The 18,467-nt window shown below is 40.6% G+C and overlaps 1 protein-coding gene across 5 annotated transcripts in view; it reads right to left on the bottom strand.

Moving 5' to 3' along the window:
- LOC134341158 (CUB and sushi domain-containing protein 1-like) overlaps nucleotides 1-18,467 on the bottom strand; it is a 2,430,601-nt gene that overhangs the window by 257,948 nt on the left and 2,154,186 nt on the right. For all 5 annotated transcript variants that reach the window (XM_063038952.1, XM_063038962.1, XM_063038968.1 and 2 more), the window contains 2 exons: nucleotides 17,962-18,150; nucleotides 4,131-4,308 (listed from right to left, as the gene is read on the bottom strand). In XM_063038952.1, the coding sequence (XP_062895022.1) occupies nucleotides 4,131-4,308; nucleotides 17,962-18,150 (367 nt within the window). The remainder of the gene's footprint in view (nucleotides 1-4,130; nucleotides 4,309-17,961; nucleotides 18,151-18,467) is intronic.

Genomic DNA, 18,467 nt, shown 5'->3' with positions numbered 1-18,467 from the left:
TACAATGACCATGAAGCCTTGCACGGGCACCAGTGTGCATGCGTGCACGTGCCAATTTTTTCCTACAAATCGTTTTTGGCGATTCTGTTCGGGGGGGTGGGGGTGTTATGACCGGAATATAGATGATAAGTGGCTAATACACTCAATTTTGTTCCTAAAAAGGTTTATCTAATGAATTTAATATTAAACACACAGCACATATTTTCCTCGCATGAATATAGTGATAAGTCAATTATCAGGGGAGGACAGGGAAGCTTGAAGCAAGTGTTGAACAAACTTCCAGTAGAAGTGGTAGAGGCAGGTTCAATATTGTCATTTAAACGAAAATTGGATAGGTATATGGACAGGAAAGGAATGGAGGGTTGTGGGCTGAGTGCAGGTCGGTGGGACTAGGTGAGAGTAGCGTTCGGCACTGACTAGAAGGGCCGACTTTGCCTATTTCCATGCTGTAATTGTTGTATGGTTATATAAGTCACTTTTAAGTCAATAGCATCATAACATTTTAAGTAACATTTGGATATTAAACACACAGCACATATTTTCTCCGTATGAACATATAAAATCATTGCAACACACCAATATCGCTGAATCAGTGGGAGCCCTGGGCTTGTTTCCCAGCAACAAGATGGTCCTATCGAGGGGTGATGGGAGACAGCGATACTCGAAGGGGGTTCCTTACATCCAGTCTTTTCCGCAATTTAGTTTTTGTTGCATTCATTGCAGAGATATGTTGGAAATGGAAGCAACGTTTTCAGTGCTTTCGTGGCTATCTCAGGATATTCAGCCTTGACTTTGATCAAAAATGCCGGCAGATGTCTTTTCAGCCCACTGTCATTTGCAAGCTCGAGGAGTTGATCTCCTTCCCGCGCTGACAAGGATGACGCATGGGTAATGACCTCGCATTCATTCAAGCTCAACAGTGGGCGTGACAGGGAATGAGGAAAGGTGCAGCTGACTCATATCACCAAATCATATCGTTTAAAGTACAAAGTATTTCTGAAAGTATTTCCTCGCGGCCCGGTAGCACATGTTTTGTCCGCGGCCTGGAGCTTGGGGACCACTGCCTTACGAGGCGCAGTTTGAAAGGCTGTTTGGGGCACCACTCCTCACACAGACATTTAGCAATATTATTTTATGAGGCTGAGTTGCGAGGTCGACATCAACCCGGCGCGGATGGAGAGCACGTATGGGGTCATCGTACGGATCAGCAGGTATAGAGTATCTATGGGTTGAGTTAAGAAATGGCATGGGTAAAAAGACCCTAATGGCAGTTGTCTACAGGCCTCCAAACAGCAGCCAGGATGTAGATTACAAATTACAACAGGAGATAGAAAAGTCAGAAGGGCAATGTCATGATAATCATTGGGGTTTTTAACATGAAATTGAATTGGGAAAATCAGGTTAATACTGGACCTCAAGAAAGAATTTGTAGAATGTCTAAGGGATGGCTTTCTGTTGACCTATGAGGGGATTGGCTGTGCTAGATTGAGTGTTGTGCAATGATCCAGAGGTGATAAGAGAGCTTAAGGTTAAGGAACTCTTGGGGAACAGTGATCACAATCACAAACTTTGAAATTTGAGAAGAAGAAACTAAAATCCAATGTGTTCGTATTTCAGTGCAATAAAGGAAATTACTATGTCATGAGAGAGGAACTAGCCAAAGTTGACTGGAAATGAGCACAAGCAGGGAAGGACAGCAAAGCAGCAATGCCTGGAGTTTCGATGAAAAACGAGGGAAGTGCAAGACAAATATATTCCAATAAGAAGAAATTTTCGAATGGAAGAAGGACAATACTGTGGCTGACAAGTGAAATCAGAGCCAAAGTAAAAGCAAAAGAGAGAACATACAAGGAAGTTAAAGCTATTGGGAAGACAGACGATTGGGAAGCTTGTAAAATATTGCAGAAGGAAACTAAGAAGGTCATTAGGAACAAAAAGATGAATTATGTGAGGAAGCTGGCGAGTAATATCAAGGAAGATTCTAAAAGTTTTTTTAAGTATATAAAGGGTAAAAAAAATAGTAGCGGGTATTAATAGGGCCAATGGAAAATGACGCTGGAGATATTGTATTGAGAGATACAGAGATGGCAGAGGAACTAAGTGCATATGTGCATATTCTGTATCAGTCTTCACAGTGAAAGACATCTGCAGTATACCAGACTTTCAAGAGCGTCAGGGAAGTGAAGTAGGTTCAATGAAAATTACAACTGAAAAAAAACTCAGGAAGCTTAATGCTCTGAGGGTGGATAAGTCTCCTGGACCTGATAGAATGCACTTTCAGGTTCTGAAGGAAGTAGCTGGAGAGATTGCGGAGGCATTAACAATGAACTTTCTAGAATCGATAGATTCTGGCAATGTACCAGATGACTGGAAAATTGCAAATGCTACTCCACTATTTAAGAAGGGTGGGAGGCAGCAGAAAGGAAATTATCGACCTGTTAGCCTGACATCAGTGATTGGGAAATTGTTGGAATCAATTGTTAGGAATGAGATTACGGAGTACCTATAGAGACACATGACAAGATAGGCCAAAGCCAGCATGGTTTCTTGAAAGGAAAATCCTGGCTGACAAACCTATTCAATTTTTTGAGGAAAGTACAAGCAGAGTAGACAAAGGAGATGTAGTAGATGTAGTGTACTTGGATATTCAGAGGGCCTCTGACAAGGTGCCGCACATGAGGCTGCTTAGCAGGATAAGAAATGGAATTACAGGAAAGTTACTAGCGTGGGTGGAGCATTGGCTGCTCGGCAGAAAACAGAGAATGGGAATAAAAGAATCCTATCCTGGTTGGCTGCCGGTTACCAGTGAAGTTCCACAGAGGTCAGTGTTGGAACCGCTGCTTTTTATGATATATGTCAATGATTTGGAGTATGGGATTAATGGATTTGTGGCTAAATTTGTCAATGATACAAAAATAGATGGAAGAGCGGTAGTGTTGAGGAAACAGAGAGCCTGCAGAGAGACTAAGATAGCTTAGGGGAATGGATAAAGAAGTGGCAAATGAAATATAATATTGTAAGTGTATGGTCTTGCACTTTGATGGAAGAAATAAAGGGGCAGACTATTATTTAGATGGGGAGAACATTCAAAATGCAGAGATGCAGAAGGACTTGGTAGTCCGTGTGCACGATACCCTAAAGGTTAACCTCCAGGTTGAGTCGGTGGTGAAGAAGGCAAATACAGTATTGGCATTCATTTCAAGAGGTATAGAATATAAGAGCAGGGATGTGATATTGAGGCTCTATAAGGCACTCATGAGACCACACTTGGAGTATTGTGTGCAGTTTCGGGCTCCTTATTTTAGAACGGATATACTGACACTGGAGAAGGATCAGAGAAGATTCACTAGAATGATTCCAGGAATGAAAGGGTTACCATATGAGGAACATATGGCAGCTCTTGGGCAGTGTTCCCTGGGATTCAAGAAAATGAGGGGGGATCTCATAGAAACATTTCGAATGTTAAGAGGCCTGAACAGATTAGATATGGCAAATTTATTTCCACTGGTAGGGAATTCTAGGACAAGAGGGCACGACTTCAGGATTTAGATCAATACTGCAGCATCTCAACAACAATCCTCGTTTGTAGAATATCAAACACCATGGCAGCATAGCAGCTTGCACCACACTATTACAACAGCTCAGAACATTCCAGAATTCGATTCCAGAGATGACTGTGTGGAGTCTGTATGTTCTCCCAAAGGCTTTCCCGTGGGTGTTTCAGTTTCCTCATATGGTCCAAAGTCTAGTGTTAAATAGGTGGCTTGCTGGGAGGTGCGGCACATTTTGCCAGAAGGACCTGATAGCACTGGAACTCTAAGTAAATAAATAAAGTTTTATCGTTTGTAGCACGGGAGAGTCTGTAGGTGTTGGAAATCCAGAGCAATAAACACAAAATGCTGGAGGAACTCAGCAGGTCAGGCAGCAGCAAAGGAGAGTAATTATTAACATATATCTTCAGGCCAAGACCCACCATCAAGACTGAAAAGGAAGGGGCAATAAGCCTTATAATTATTAATTCTATATTAATTCTACAAAATACTCTCTTAGCATTAAGGGTGCAAGATTATTTTTTATGAACTATGTTTCACAAATAATTGTGTTCTTAATTAAAAAGGGAATGGTCATACCAGACTGCAATATAGTCATTGACTGGTTCTGTCTGCAGCAGAGTGAAGTTGATATAAATCCCGTGTCCTGAAGGCACAGTAATAAGCCAGCTGCAGTCCCTTGAATTGGGGTACTCATTCGGAAACCCAGGAGAGTAGATGGTGCCATTCCGAGACGTTATGTTAAGTCCACAAGGAGCTGTAAAACAAACAGACAAAATATGGTTACATAATTAACATTCAATATTCAAGATTGCTTATCGTCATTCCTCCGCATGACTGTAAAGAACAAAATGATTGTTAATCCAGATTTGATGCAGCATAAAAACACAATGAGTATAAAGAACATAATATAAACATGAATATTAAAGTAATCCTAGAAAACACAATGTACAAATAACAATATTGAGTATGGCTGTATATACATAAGATCAGTTTCTATGCATAGTCTTGTTTTGTGTACATAAAGTAATACTAGGTACAGTAGTATCTGTACAACAGGAAATGACTAAATGACAAAATGACTCTTGGCAACAGGAACTCTTCTAGGTAGCAGCAGAGCATTTTAAAACACAGTAGAACAGTTGTGTCAGTGCAGGTATGAGTTGTAGACTGTAAGTGTAAAGTTGCAGTGCATGGGTGGATGAAAGGTCCTTTTAAGCCTGTTCTGGACTCTCTCCAATAATAATACATCCTTTCTGAGATATGGGATCCAAAACTGTTGACTATACCCCAAGTGTGACCTAACCAGTGTCTTATAAAGGCTCAGCATTATCTCCTTGCTCTTATATTCTATTCCACTTGAAATTAATGCCAAAACTGCATTTGCCTTCTTTACCACAGACTCAACCTGTAAATTAACCTTCTGGGAGTCTTGTACGTAGACTCCTGAGTCCCTCTGCACCTCTGATATTTGAACCTTCTCCCCATTTAGATAATAGTCTGTACTATTGTTCCTTTTACCAAGATCCCCATAGCTCAGAAAAGATGTGTTGTCATTGAAGAGAGTCTAGAGGAGGTTCACAAGGACAATTCTGGGAATGAAGGGGTTAACATATGAGGAGTGTTTGGCAGCTTTGGGCTTGTACTCACTGTAATTTAGAAGAATGCTTGGGGATCTCATTGAAAACTACCAAATTTTGAATGGAGTAGATAGGCCGGATGTGGAGAGGATGTTTCCTATGCTGGGGGTATCAAGAACTAGAGGGTACAGCCTCAAAATTGAGGGGTGACCCTTTAGAACAGAGATAAGAAGGAATTTTTTTAGCTAGAGAGTAGTAAATCCGTGGAATGCTCTGCCACAGACTGTGGTGGAGGCCAAATCCATGGGTATATTTAAGGAGGAAGATGATCATTTTCTGATCAATAAAGGGCATCAAAGGATATGGCGAGAAGGCAGGTGTATGGGGTTGAGTGCGATCCAGGATCAGTCATGATCAGTCTTATGGTTTTATGGTTTTATAGTACTATGTCCCTATAACACAAAACAAGATGCTTTCTTTACTGGTAATATAATGGATTCATTGCATTTGCGTTTCATTTGACAGTGTACATTTTCTCATCTCCACTTCACGGTGTTTTTCTCTCCACTGTCTTACTTTGTGGATTTCTCTGAACACAGGGAAACTGACATAGGAATCTTCTTCTTCATGTGCCTTGCGCGTTACACGCTTGGGCGATCACAGCTCTCCACATCGAACGATCCCTCGCAGCGTCAATGATATCTCGTACACTTAGATCTTTTAGTTCTTTCACAGTGTCCACATATTTTCTTCTTTGCCTTCCTCTACTGCGTTTCCTAGGCATACGGCCTTGTAATGTAAGGCATTCTATTTCTCCCTGGCCCAGGAATTTAAGTTTCCTCTCACTTAACGTTCTTATTAAAGATCTTTTTGTATGGGCACGTTGGAGTACTGTCTCATTAGTTACCCTATCTCTGTATGATATTTTCAGCATTCTTCTAAGAAACCACATTTCTGTTGCTTCTAGGTTTCTTTGGGGTTCTGGTGTTATAGTCCATGTTTTGGAAACATACAGCAAAATTGACCAGATGTAACATTTTAGTAGCCTAAGCCTTGTTGTCATAGAAATGTGTCTGTTAGTAAAAATGGGTTTCAATTTTTGGAAGTTGGTTCTGGCAATGGCAATTCTTTTTATTTCTACTTTACTTCTAGCATCTTGTGATATAAAGCTACCAAGGTAATTAAAGCTGGTCTTTTGTTCAATCTCTTGGTTACCGATGTACAATTGGCAGTTGGGAGGATCCTGCTGTTTTGATTTTACCATACATTTCGTCTTTTTACAGTTGATGGTTAGACCAAAATCTTCACTTGTTTGTACTACTTTGTCCAGGAGGATTTGTAGGTCTTCTGCAGCACTTGCTATTAGGGTGGTATTGTCTACATATCTTATATTGTTGATGTTAACACCTCCAATTTTTATCCCATCTAGGTCTTCAATTTGTCTGAGAATCATTTCACTATAGATATTAAATAATTCTGGTGAGACAACGCATCCCTGTCTGTTGGTTGGGTAAGTATCAGGAAATATCAGGAAATGCCAATGGTGATTATATTGCTTCTGCCACCCAAGACAACTCTGCCTTCATGTAGGGTTTAGGTCCGGGTGCACTCTGTCTTGCTGAAAGAGCTCTGTCTATGGCCAGAAAAATAACCAGATCAACGGTGGTGGTGTCACCTAACACTGAAGTCTTCGGCAGCAGGGAGATGGATTCCAAGCTTTGGTGGAGGATTGTCCTTGTACAACAACATCAAAGGCTGGGTGACGTCTAGTGTATGATTCCCAATTGGGAACACCAGTAGAGGTCAAATGCTCTAGTTAGGTGAATACTGCGGCAACAGAAGGCACCAGCAAACCACTGTTCTAATTTCTGCCTAGTCAATCACGGAAAGAAACAAAAGAAGGAAACCAGACATAGGAATAAAGGTTGTTAAACTACCTGAATAAAGAAATTTGTCATGGGGACAAATACAAAATCTGTGACAATGCATTTTTCATTTTGTAGACAAATTATCAGTTTTTGTTCCCCTATTTCATCAATGGATCAGAAAATTAGAATAAGTTAAAAACAGATCACACTACTAAAATGCCAGTGTCATCTTAGTTAACTGCCCAAGATAAGTTTAACCTACATGACTATTGGATATGGACATTATTTGTGAGGAAATGAAATTGTACAAATTTAACACTGAGGGAAGAAACAATTGAACTAAAACACAGTTTGCAGTGTAAAGCACCTTAATAAAAAGATACAGATGTGCTAACAGAAACACTTGCATTCAGAAGGAATGTTGAGAAGATTTCCTGAATTCCATGTGGAAAGTTACTCAATCATGAAGCATTAATTGGAGTTCAGGACCAATGTCCATTCAAATTGGGTACACAAGTAGATAAGGGGGAAAAGCTGGTGTGTGACATGCTTGCCTTCATTAGTAAGGGTGTGGTGTATAACAGTGAGGAAGTTACACTGCAGTCAAATAAACTTTTGTCAGACTGTCTTGCAATATTGTGTGCAGGGGGAAGACCAGAATAAAAAGGTATGGGATTGAAGGAAGATAGCTATAAGGTGATAGGTGAAGCCAGGTGGGGAGGTAAAGGGTAAAGGGCTGGAGAGGAAGGAATCTGATAGGAGAGGAGAGTGAACTATCCGACAAAAGGAAGGAGGAGGAGACCCAGAAGGAGATGATAGGCAGGAGAGAAGATGTAAGAGGCTAGAATGGGGAATAGAAGAAGAGGGGAAGGGGAAGGGGAAGGAAAATTCCTTTACAGGAAAGGAGAAAATGATATTCATGCCATCATGTTGGAGGCTACCAAGATGGAATAAAAGGTGTTGCTCCTCCAACCTGAAGGTGGCCTCATCACGGCACAAGAGGAGGCCATGGGCCGACAAGTCGGATTGTGAATGAGAATGGAAATTAAAATGTTTTGCCACTGGGAAGGTCCACTTTTGGCAGAAGGAGAAGGGAGCTCAACAAAGGTGTCCCCCAATTTACGACAGTTTTCAGCATCGGGAGCACCAGCTGCAATAGACAACCCCAGCAGATTCTCAGATGAGGTGTTGCCTCACCTGGAGTGACTATTGGGGGGCCCCGAACGGAGATCAGGAAGGAGGTGAATGGGCAGGTGTAGCACTACGACTGCTTGCAGGGGTAAGTGCCGGGCAGAAGATTAGTGGGGAAGGACGAATGGACAAGGGAATCTCAGGGGGAGTGTTTTTAAATGATGAGGACATAGATAGGGTAGATAGTCAAAACCTTTTCCCCAAGGTAGAAATGTTAAAATACCAGAAGACCTGCTTTTAAGGTAAAAGTGGTGATGTGAGGGGCAAGTTCTTTTACATAGAGAGTGGTTTATCAGGGTTAGTATTGGAAGCAGGCATTTGGTGGAGTTTAAGAGACTGTTAGATGGACACACGAATATGAAAGGAGTGGAGGGAAATAAATGATAAACAGGAGGAGGACATTTAGTATAAATTGACATCAGGATTAGCACAAAATTGTGGGCTGAATAGCCTGTCCTGTACTGTACTGCTCTATGATCCACATTTAAATCTGGGCATTCAGTGAAAGCGCTACTCAGTCAGAAACTGAGAGACAGCACAACCATCAGTCACCTATTTACCAGTTTTTCAAAAATTCCTTTCTACATTAGCTTAGGAGGATGATAGTGCCTAACGCCAACTCCTCTGCTTGCATCTTCAGAAACAGCTCTACTTCTATCTTTAATAACATCTCTATTTTTCCCTTTTAGGGTTCTTTTGAAGACCCTGACCTGAAGTTACTTTGGTTCTTTGCAGAAATGAGACCCACTTTTGGGGTCTCACACCTGGCCGCTATTCGATATGCCAAAGATGCAGCCCGGAAGACTAGCGCGCCTTCAGGGTTCCGGGATGTCATGGCTCTGGAGGCGGGCGGATTTGAAGTTGGTGCCGCTGCAGAAAACTGATGTGTTGTGGGAGAAAGAAGATCATAAGCAGCGAGCTGGCTGCTGGCTGTGTGCCCAGAGACACAAGTTCTTTGGGCACAGAGCTCAGAAGAAGCGATATAACAGACTTTTAACACCATAAGTCAGCGAGTTGCTTTGTTATGTCTCCCTTCTCACTGAGAAATGGGGACACCTCTTTTTCCCTTAAGAGGTATGTCGATTACTGGGTTAATGTGTAGCCTTTGGGATACTGTAAGTCTGTATCTTTATTGATGCCTTGTTGCATGCTTGAGTGCTCTTTGGGGTTGCTGTTGCTTTGTTGCTGGTGGAGGAGGGGTTGTTGTTTTGCTGCTGCTGACACATGGGAGAGAGCTTTAGGGTTCTAACATTTAATTGTCATTCATTCTTTAGGGCACTCCTCTGTTTTCATGGGTGCTTGCGAAGAAAAAGTATTTCAGGATGTATATTGTATATATTTCTCTGACACTAAATGTTTCTATTAAAACCGATTGAAACATTTGCATCAACTTGCTCCGTATTCTACCATTCCCCTGCACACTCAGGTTAAGGTTAATATAAAGTGGAACTACTAACGTTTGCGTTTTAGGATGTGGGAGGAAACCAGAGCACATACAGATGACACCTAAGGGCATGACTGAACCAGGTCTCTGATAAGCTGTTCCACCATGCCAACCTCTACTATACTACATTTTCATCACCTTCTTTTCAATATTCCTGAACAATACTGCATGTTCATCACCCTCTGTTTAATAACACTGATAACCCACTTCTCTCTCTGTTCAAGCAATAATGAAATACTGGGGCTAATATGGAGTCTATTTGAAATTATATTGCCCATTGCAGTGACAATGAAAGTATGGGTACATTTCTTTTTTTTAATTGAAGTGTATTATTTTAAAGTAGCTAACTTTCTCTCAAATGAAAACTGCTCAACCTAAATCGCTTGTTCATATGACTAAGGTGTATTCTGGCATACTTATGAAAAATCAGTTACATTTTTATCAGTAGCTATGAAGGAAGGGAATGAGATTAGGAAGATCATTCAAAATAAAGAATTATACATTAATGGTGACAAGAATAAATCTTTCAACAAAGCAATTATGTCATGTATCTTTACTTTGTAAAATCAGCCTTTAACTTGAATCAGAAAAAAGAAATTGAGCAAAATGAGGACATTGCCTGTGATGGTACATTACACACATGCACTCAATGGCTACTTTATTAGATACAAGAGGGAGTTAGATAAGGCCCTTGTGGCGAAAAGGATCGGGGGTATGGGGGGAAGGCTGGTACAGGGTTCTGAGTTGGATGATCAGCCATGATCATACTGAATGGCGGTGCAGGCTCGAAGGGCTGAATGGCCTACTCCTGCACCTATTTTCTATGTTTTTGTTTCTATGTTTAAGACTGTAACCCAATGTGGTCTTCAACTGCTGCAAACCATCCATTTCAAGGTTTTACTTGTCACCTTCCTGACAGTTTAAACTAACAACCATTCTCCTCTGATCTCTCTCATTAACAAGGTGTTTTTGCCCACAGAAATGCTGCTCACTGGATATTTTTTTTTGAGAGAATGCTGAGAGTGAAAATCCCAGGGGATCTGTTTCTGAGATCCTCGAATCAACCCATCTGGTGCCAACAATCATTCAACAGTCAAAATCACTTAGATTGTATTTCTTCCCCGTTCTGATGTTTGATCTGAACAACAGTGGAACCTCTTGACCACATCTGTATGCTTTTATGTATTGAGTTGCTGCTAGATGATTGGCTGATTAGGTAATTGCATTAGTGAGCAGGTGCACAGGTGAACCTAACAATGTGGCTACTGAATGTTGCATCAACCTTTAAACAGAGGCTGATAAGACCTGAAATAGTTTAAAGCCCACATTCACATTAACCTGTCAGTTATAAAGCAATGTATGATTTTATGAGGGAGACAGGAGAAAGAGGAGTGTTGAAGCAGGATGGGTTGCAAGCAGAGAGGAGTGGTTCCTGGAAGTTAGAGGAATAGACATTCATGCCATTTGGTTGGAGACTACCAGGACAGAATATGAGCTGTAAGCCTCAACCTATCAGCAGAGGAGACCATGGACAGAATTAAAAGGACTGGCCAAAAGGAGATCCTACTTATTATAATCCGAGTGAAGGAACTCCATAAACACCAAATCTGTGTTGGGTCTCACCGATGTAGAGGAGGCTGCAGCAGGAGCACTGGATACAACAATTAACTCCAAGAAATTCACATGTAAAACTTTGCTTCACCTGAAAGTACTGCTTTAGGCCTTGGATGGTGGTGAGGGAGGAGATGAGAGGCAGGTTAGCATTTGTCATGGGTGTAAGATAAGTGCCAAGAGAGAGATCAGTGAGGAGGAACGACTGGACAAGTGTCATGGCGGGAACAATCCCTGCAAAAACAGGAAGGGAAGGGAAGATGGTGAGTTCCCATAGGAGATGCCAGAAGTTGTAGAAAAAGATATGTTGGATGCAATGACTGGTAGGCAAGGGGAAGGGAATCATTCTTCTGTTATGCCAGAGTGGGGGAATGGAGAGAGGGCAGATGTGCAGAAAATGGAGGAGGGCTGTGTTGAAATCAGTGGAGGAGAAAGACTGATTTTTCTGCTAAAAGACATTATCAATGACCTGGAACGCAAAGCCGCATCACTGGGATCATTTCTTTGGGATCAATAAAATATCTATCTATCTATCACGAGAACAGTTGCGGCAGAGGAACTGCGAAAAGGGAATAACATTCTTGTAAGTGACAGGGTGGGAAGACGTGTAGTCAAGGTAACTGTGGGAGCCTGTGAGTTCATAAAAATGTTGGTAAATAATCTGTCTCTGGAAATGTACACAGAAAGATCAAGAAAGTGGATATGGGGGGGGGTCACGTGATAGTGTGGGATTGAGATGTGTAAATCCAGCTCTCCCGTAAAAAATTAGCAAAGTACCGTTTAAACAAAATAAAGTTAATAAATACTTTCCAAAAACTATTTATAACTTTGCAAGACTATTTTACGATATGCCTCCTAAACCGCAACAGAAGAAGTCTGTTGTTGCGAAGCCGCCGCGAGATGGGAAGAAAAAAGGGCCTACTGCAGCGATGGAGCCTCGGACTCAGGTTAGATCTCTTTTGGAGGAGATGCGTTCTATCTCCACCGAAGAACAGGGAGCAATGGCGGCGGTAGCGGTCTCTCGGAAGAAGGTGCCGGAAATGCGCATGCGCAAAGAAGAACGCATGCGCAAATTGATACAACTCAAACTACAAGAACCGACAGCCACTGCAACTGAAAGTGACTCAGAGTCAGAATCGGATACCTCAGAGAATACAGATGAAGAAGAGGAGGAAGAACTGGAAGGGATTGGAACTAAAGGAGATGATGGAGACATAAGAGAGGCTTTATTGCAATTAACGGCTGAAGTAAGAAAAGTAAGAGCAGAGCTTAGAGACATGAAGATGTGCTATAATAAAGCTATGAAAAGACAGGATAAAATGGATAAGAAGCTTCAGGAGATGGAAAGAAAAATGGAGCATATTAATGATAGAGTGGAAAAAACAGAAAATGATTTGCTTGTCTGGAACATGGAAAGAAATTGACTCTTGGAGAAAATGGACATGTTGGAAAATTTTAGTAGACGTAATAATATTAAAATTGTTGGTCTTAAAGAAGGTATGGAGGGAGGAAATCCAATAAAATTTTTTCAAAGATGGATCCCGGAAGTTTTGCAAATGAAAGAGGAGGGCCGATTAATTGAAATTGAGCGGGCACATAGAGCTCTAAGACCAAAACCACAAGATGACCAATATCCACGAGCAATTTTAATAAAATTCTTAAGATTTCAAGACAAGGAAAGGATTCTACAGGCAGCTGCCCAAGCTGCCAAGAATAGAAAAGGGCCATTGATGATTCAAGGGAACAAAATTTTTTTCTATCCTGACATAAGTTATGAACTTTTGAAGAGAAGGAAGAAATTTAATCCAGTGAAAAAAATCCTATGGGATCACGGTTATCATTTTATATTGCGTTACCCTGCAACCTTGAAGATTTTTTTGACTGGTGGAGAAAAAAGATTTTTTGATGATTACTGGAAAGCGGAGCAGTTTGTGCAAGACTCTCTGAATATTCACCAGGTACAAGAACAAAACCAGGGGAGCGAGATGGATTGAAGAAGAAGACTGGATCAAAGAATGGACTTGTTGGATTTTTGAAGGCGGATGAATATATAAATATATTACTAATTATATGAGGGAGGGGAAGTAAGGTTAAAATTTGAGGAATACTGGTTAGGAATAGTAACATTAATTTTTTTTAATATACATATAATTTTTTTGTTGCGGGGGAGCTGGAAGAAGCACTAATCAATTGCTACGCTAATCATGTGTGCAAGCCTGGCTCTAGCCACGACCCGCAAAATGGAGGGGGGTAGTGTTGTGTATCCTTTCATTCACAACATTAGTGGGGGGGTATTTTGTTTTTTCCTTTCTTTTATATCTCATCTCTCTCTTTTTTTTTCTTTTTGCCTGGATGATTGGGGGGGGGGGGAAACGCATAGCAACATGGTGAAGTTCAAAGAGATTCCCCAAGGAACTATGAGAGTTGAGAAGTTAAGTAATGTTTTAGATTGGAGTAACTTTGTTAAAAATAATCACTAATTTATTGAATTTTTTGAGTTTTAATGTTAATGGGCTTCATGGACTAGTGAAAAGAAAAAGAATCTTAACACATATTAAGAAAATGAAGATAGATTCAGCCTTTTTACAGGAAACGCATTTAACAGAAACAGAATATCAGAAATTAAAGAGAGATTGGGTGGGTAGTGTTGTTGTAGCGGGGAGTAGCAATTTTTAAGTCAAAACAAGAATGGGAAACAGATCTGAATATTAATATTGATGAAACAAATTGGTCAAGACTCTGCCTTGACAGTATGACAAACACAAGAAATGTTCCACTTAGATTAGTATAATATAACTTTTTACACCAATTATATATTACACCACAAAAAATAAATTACTTATAATTTAAGAGATAAATATGTAACATTTTTGAATATTTGGCGCCCTTATTTACAAAAGATAGGATGGCTTATTTAAGTGCTCCATCAAAGGTCTTGGTCCCTTGGGGAAAGTAACGAATAAGTATACCAATTCTATTTTGAATTCCATGGAGCATGTGGAAACCTTCCAATACCCAGGCGGCTCTCTTTTTTTTTCTTTTTTTCTTTTTAGGTAGGACTTTATATGGGCGGGGGGGAGGGTAGATACTATCTTTTCATGTATTTTTGAAAACTCAATAAAAATTATATTAAAAAAAAAGAAAGTGGATATAGGTGCTGGAGATGGACTGAGTCATTTTGATGGTGGGGTGGAAGTTAGTGGTGAGGTTGAAGAAATCGACAAATTTCATTTAGTTGCAGGAAGTGACACCAATGCAGTTGTCGAATATAGCAGAGAAAAAGTTGTGGAATATTACTGATGTAGGTCAGGAAAATGGACTATTGCACACTGTCAGCAGAAAGGCTGGCATAGCAGGAGCCCATGTGAGTGCTAATGGCTACACCTTTAGTTTAGAGAAACTGAAAGGCATGTTGTTCTGGGTAAGAACCAGTTCTGCCAGGCAGAGGAGAACGGTGGTGGAGGGGTTTGTTGCCAAGAAAGCAGGGAGCCTTGAAGACTCCTGATAGGGGACAGAATGTACAGAACACGGATGCCCATGATGAAAATTAAGCAGCTGGGGCCAGGGAGATGTAAATTGATTAAATACTGAAAATATGAGGTGCTGTTCCTCTTGGGACATCTTCAATCAGTATCTGTTCACATTTATACTTTCTTTAAAGGTTAGAGTGTTGATCTGAATAGAAAGCTGTCATTATGCATGCAGTTTTCAATGTTCCATTGCATCAAGTACTCAAACAGCTGCCATGAAAATCAATAGCAACACACACAAGATGTTGGAGGAATCCAGCAGGTCGGGCAGCATCTATGAAATTGAACTAACAATCACTATTTCGGGCCAAGACCCTTCATCAGGACTGGAAAGGAAGAGGAAGTATGACAGAATTAAAAAAGTGGGGGGAGGTGAAGGCAGACTAGGTAGAAGGTGATAGATGAAGCCAGGTGGGTGAGAAAAGTAAAAGGTTGGGGAAGATGAACCTGAAAGGAGAAGAGAGTGGACCACGGAAATGGAAGAAGGAGGGGCAATGGGGGGGCGGGCGGAGGTGATAGGCAGGTGAGGCTAAGTGGTAAGAGGCCAGAGTAGGGAATAGAAGAGGGAAGGGGACAGATTTTTCTTTACGGGAAGGAGAAAGTGCTATTCATGCCATCAGGTTGGAGGCTACCTAGTCAGAATATGAGATGTTGCTCCTCCACCCTGCTAGTGGCCTCATTGTGACAAAAGTGGAGGCTATGAACTAACTTGTCAGAGTAGCAATGTAGATAGGAATTAATTTGAAGATTAAATCCTATGATATCAAGCTAACTGACATGATCAAACAATGGGCTATTATGTAAGAATATTGAAGTGAAATGATGTTAGAAAGGTCTGGAAACTCATAATGACAAGCAGTGAAAGGTTGCTTCCCCTGCTCCCCATAATTAGAATAATAGAGGAGATATATATAAGTAATGCTAAGGTAGCATAATGACATAAATTACTCTGATTAATGATATCATTAGGCTCAAAGCTTACCTTGGCAAATCATGAAATTATATTAACTTAACCATGATGATTTGTGGGCATTGGAAAATAAATTATTGCAATGAATTGAATTAATAGTTCAAATAGTACAGGGAAGGACTAAAGAGTAGGATTAATTGGATTTTTCTCAAAAGTGATACAATTTTTTTAACTTGGGGGCAGGGGCTTACTTTATCTATGCCTCTCATAATTTTATAAAAATCTCTGTCAGGCCACCATTCAGCCTCTGAAGCTCCAGCGAAAACAACTCAAGTTTATGCAACTTTTCATAATAGCACACACTCTCTAATCTACGCAGAATCTTGGTAAACCTTTTCTGCCCCTCTCTAAAGCTCCCACATCCTACCTATAATGAGGTGACTAGAGCAGAAAATTTGGATTGTTTTGTTTTGTTCAACTTATATTACTGCTTGTAAAAAATTGTTACGTTTTTCTTGTGAATCATGCTATATTTCTGTGATACTATACAAGGGATAATTGATAAGTTCGTGGCCTAAGGTGGAAGGAGTCAATTTTAGGAAACCTAGCACATTTATTTTTCAACATAGTCCCCTCCTACATTTACGCACTTAGTCCAGCAGTCGTGGAGCATACGGATCTTGGACTTCCAGAAAATTTCTACAGCATGGGTGATTGATAAGTTCGTGGCCTAAGGTAGAAGGAGATGAGAAGGATAATATCTCCTTCTACCTTAGGCTGCAAACTTATCAATCACCCTGATGAGTTATTAACTTCAAACTTTCTGCATAACCACTCAAAGAGTTGAACTGCATCTGCATGTGACGAGAGCCGTATAACTCATCTCCTTCTACCTTAGGCCACAAACTTATCAATCACCTGTGCAGTGGTCACTTTCTGGAGGTCCAAGATCCGTATGCTCCACGACTGCTGGACTAAGTGTGTAAATGTAGGCGGGGACTATGTTGAAAAATAAATGTGCTAGATTTTCTATAATTGACTCCTTCTACCTTAGGCCACAAACTTATCAATCACCCCTCGTATGTTGTGTATCTGATGCTATATGTCTGTGATGCTGTTGCTAGCGAGCTTTTCATTACAGCTGTGCAGACATGTCAAAGTTAAAGTCAAAGTCAAACTGATATTTTATCAAAGCACTTAAGTTACAATAGGAATGTGAGATTAATTTTCTTGTCAGCACTTACAGTAAAATAATTAAATACAGTAGAATTTATGAAATACTGTAAACACCGAAGACTGAGAAATAACCAATGTTCAAAAGAAGACAAACTGTGCAAATAAAAAACAGAAAAATAATGTTGAGATCATGAGTGAGTGAAGTTGTCCACAATTGTTCAAGATCTTAATGGTTGAAGGGTAGTAACTATTGGTGAAATGGGACCAAATGCTCCTGTACCTCCTTCCCAATGACAGCAGTGAGGTGAGAGCATGGCCTGAATGGTCGGTGTCCTTGATGATGGATGTTGCTTTCTTAGAGCAGTGATCCATGTAGGTATAATCAAAAGTGAGGAGGGTTTTGTTTCTAATGAACTGGGCTGTATCCACCACTTCTTGTACATTGTGTATCTGACATTCAAGATTCAAGATTGTTTAACGTCACTTCCAGCACACAAGTGTAAAGGAGAATGAAATGATTGTTACTCTGGATCTGCTATAGCATAAAACAAACACAATAAGATAAAGAACAAAATAATGAATACAAAATATATATAAATATATATAGCAGAGCAGCAATAGCTGAAGTTTCTGCAAAAAATGAGGGAAGTACAAGACAGCTACATTGCAAATAAGAAGAAATTTTCAAAGGGAAGAAGGGCACTACTGTGGCTGACAAGTGAAGTCAGAGCCAAAGTAAAAGCAAAAGAGAGGGCATGCAAGGAAGCTAGAGCTAGTGGGAATGCAGAGGATTGGAGAGCTTTTAAAAACTTGCAGAAGGAAACTAAGAAGGTCATTCGGAAGGAAAAGATGAATTATGAGAGGAAGCTGGTGACTAACATCAAAGAAGATACTAAAAGCAGGGTGGGTGGGATCACTTAAGATACTGCTGGCCTTTTTCTGGCACACAAGACCTCTAGAGCACAAGCAGACTTGAAATATGTTAAGCTGCTGTCTCCTTTCCTTGGTGTAGTACTTGTGTGGCAAGAGAAAAAGCCTGAGAAGGTGAGACAAAACAGTGCACGGGATATGAAAGGAAAGAGAACAAACCGAGAAAGTACCTTCACATCGTGGGAATGGATGGCTCCAGTCCCTTTTGATTCCATGATGGCATGTGAGAACGCGTTGTCCAACCAGCACGTAACCCGGGTAACATTCGAATGATATAGACTGCCCAACACTATAACCAGAATTGATGACAAAGCCATTTTGAAATGGTGTAGGATCAGGACAGTTCTGAAGTTCATAAGCTACAAGAAAGCAAAATCAGGTGATTAATATCATGCATTATGGAGATAATTATCCTGTTGTGAGATACAAAAACCTTTGGATATTAAGGATATATTCATAACATAGTGTCAAGTGTGAGCAGCACAGTAGCATATAAGTTATCACAAAGCTTTACATCGCCAGCAGCCCAGGTTCAATTCCTGCAATTGTCTGTACACAGTGAGTACATTCTCACTGTGACCACATGGGTTTCCTCCTACCTTGAAAAGTTTAGTAGGTTAATTGATCACATTGGTATTATTGGGTGCTGTGGCCTCCTTGGGCTGGAAGGGCCTTC

The sequence above is a fragment of the Mobula hypostoma genome, chromosome 2, assembly GCF_963921235.1.
Source record: "Mobula hypostoma chromosome 2, sMobHyp1.1, whole genome shotgun sequence".
Classification (NCBI taxonomy): Eukaryota; Metazoa; Chordata; class Chondrichthyes; order Myliobatiformes; family Myliobatidae; genus Mobula; species Mobula hypostoma.
Note: the sequence above shows the minus strand (reverse complement) of the source record. Positions and strands in the feature narration are given on the sequence as shown.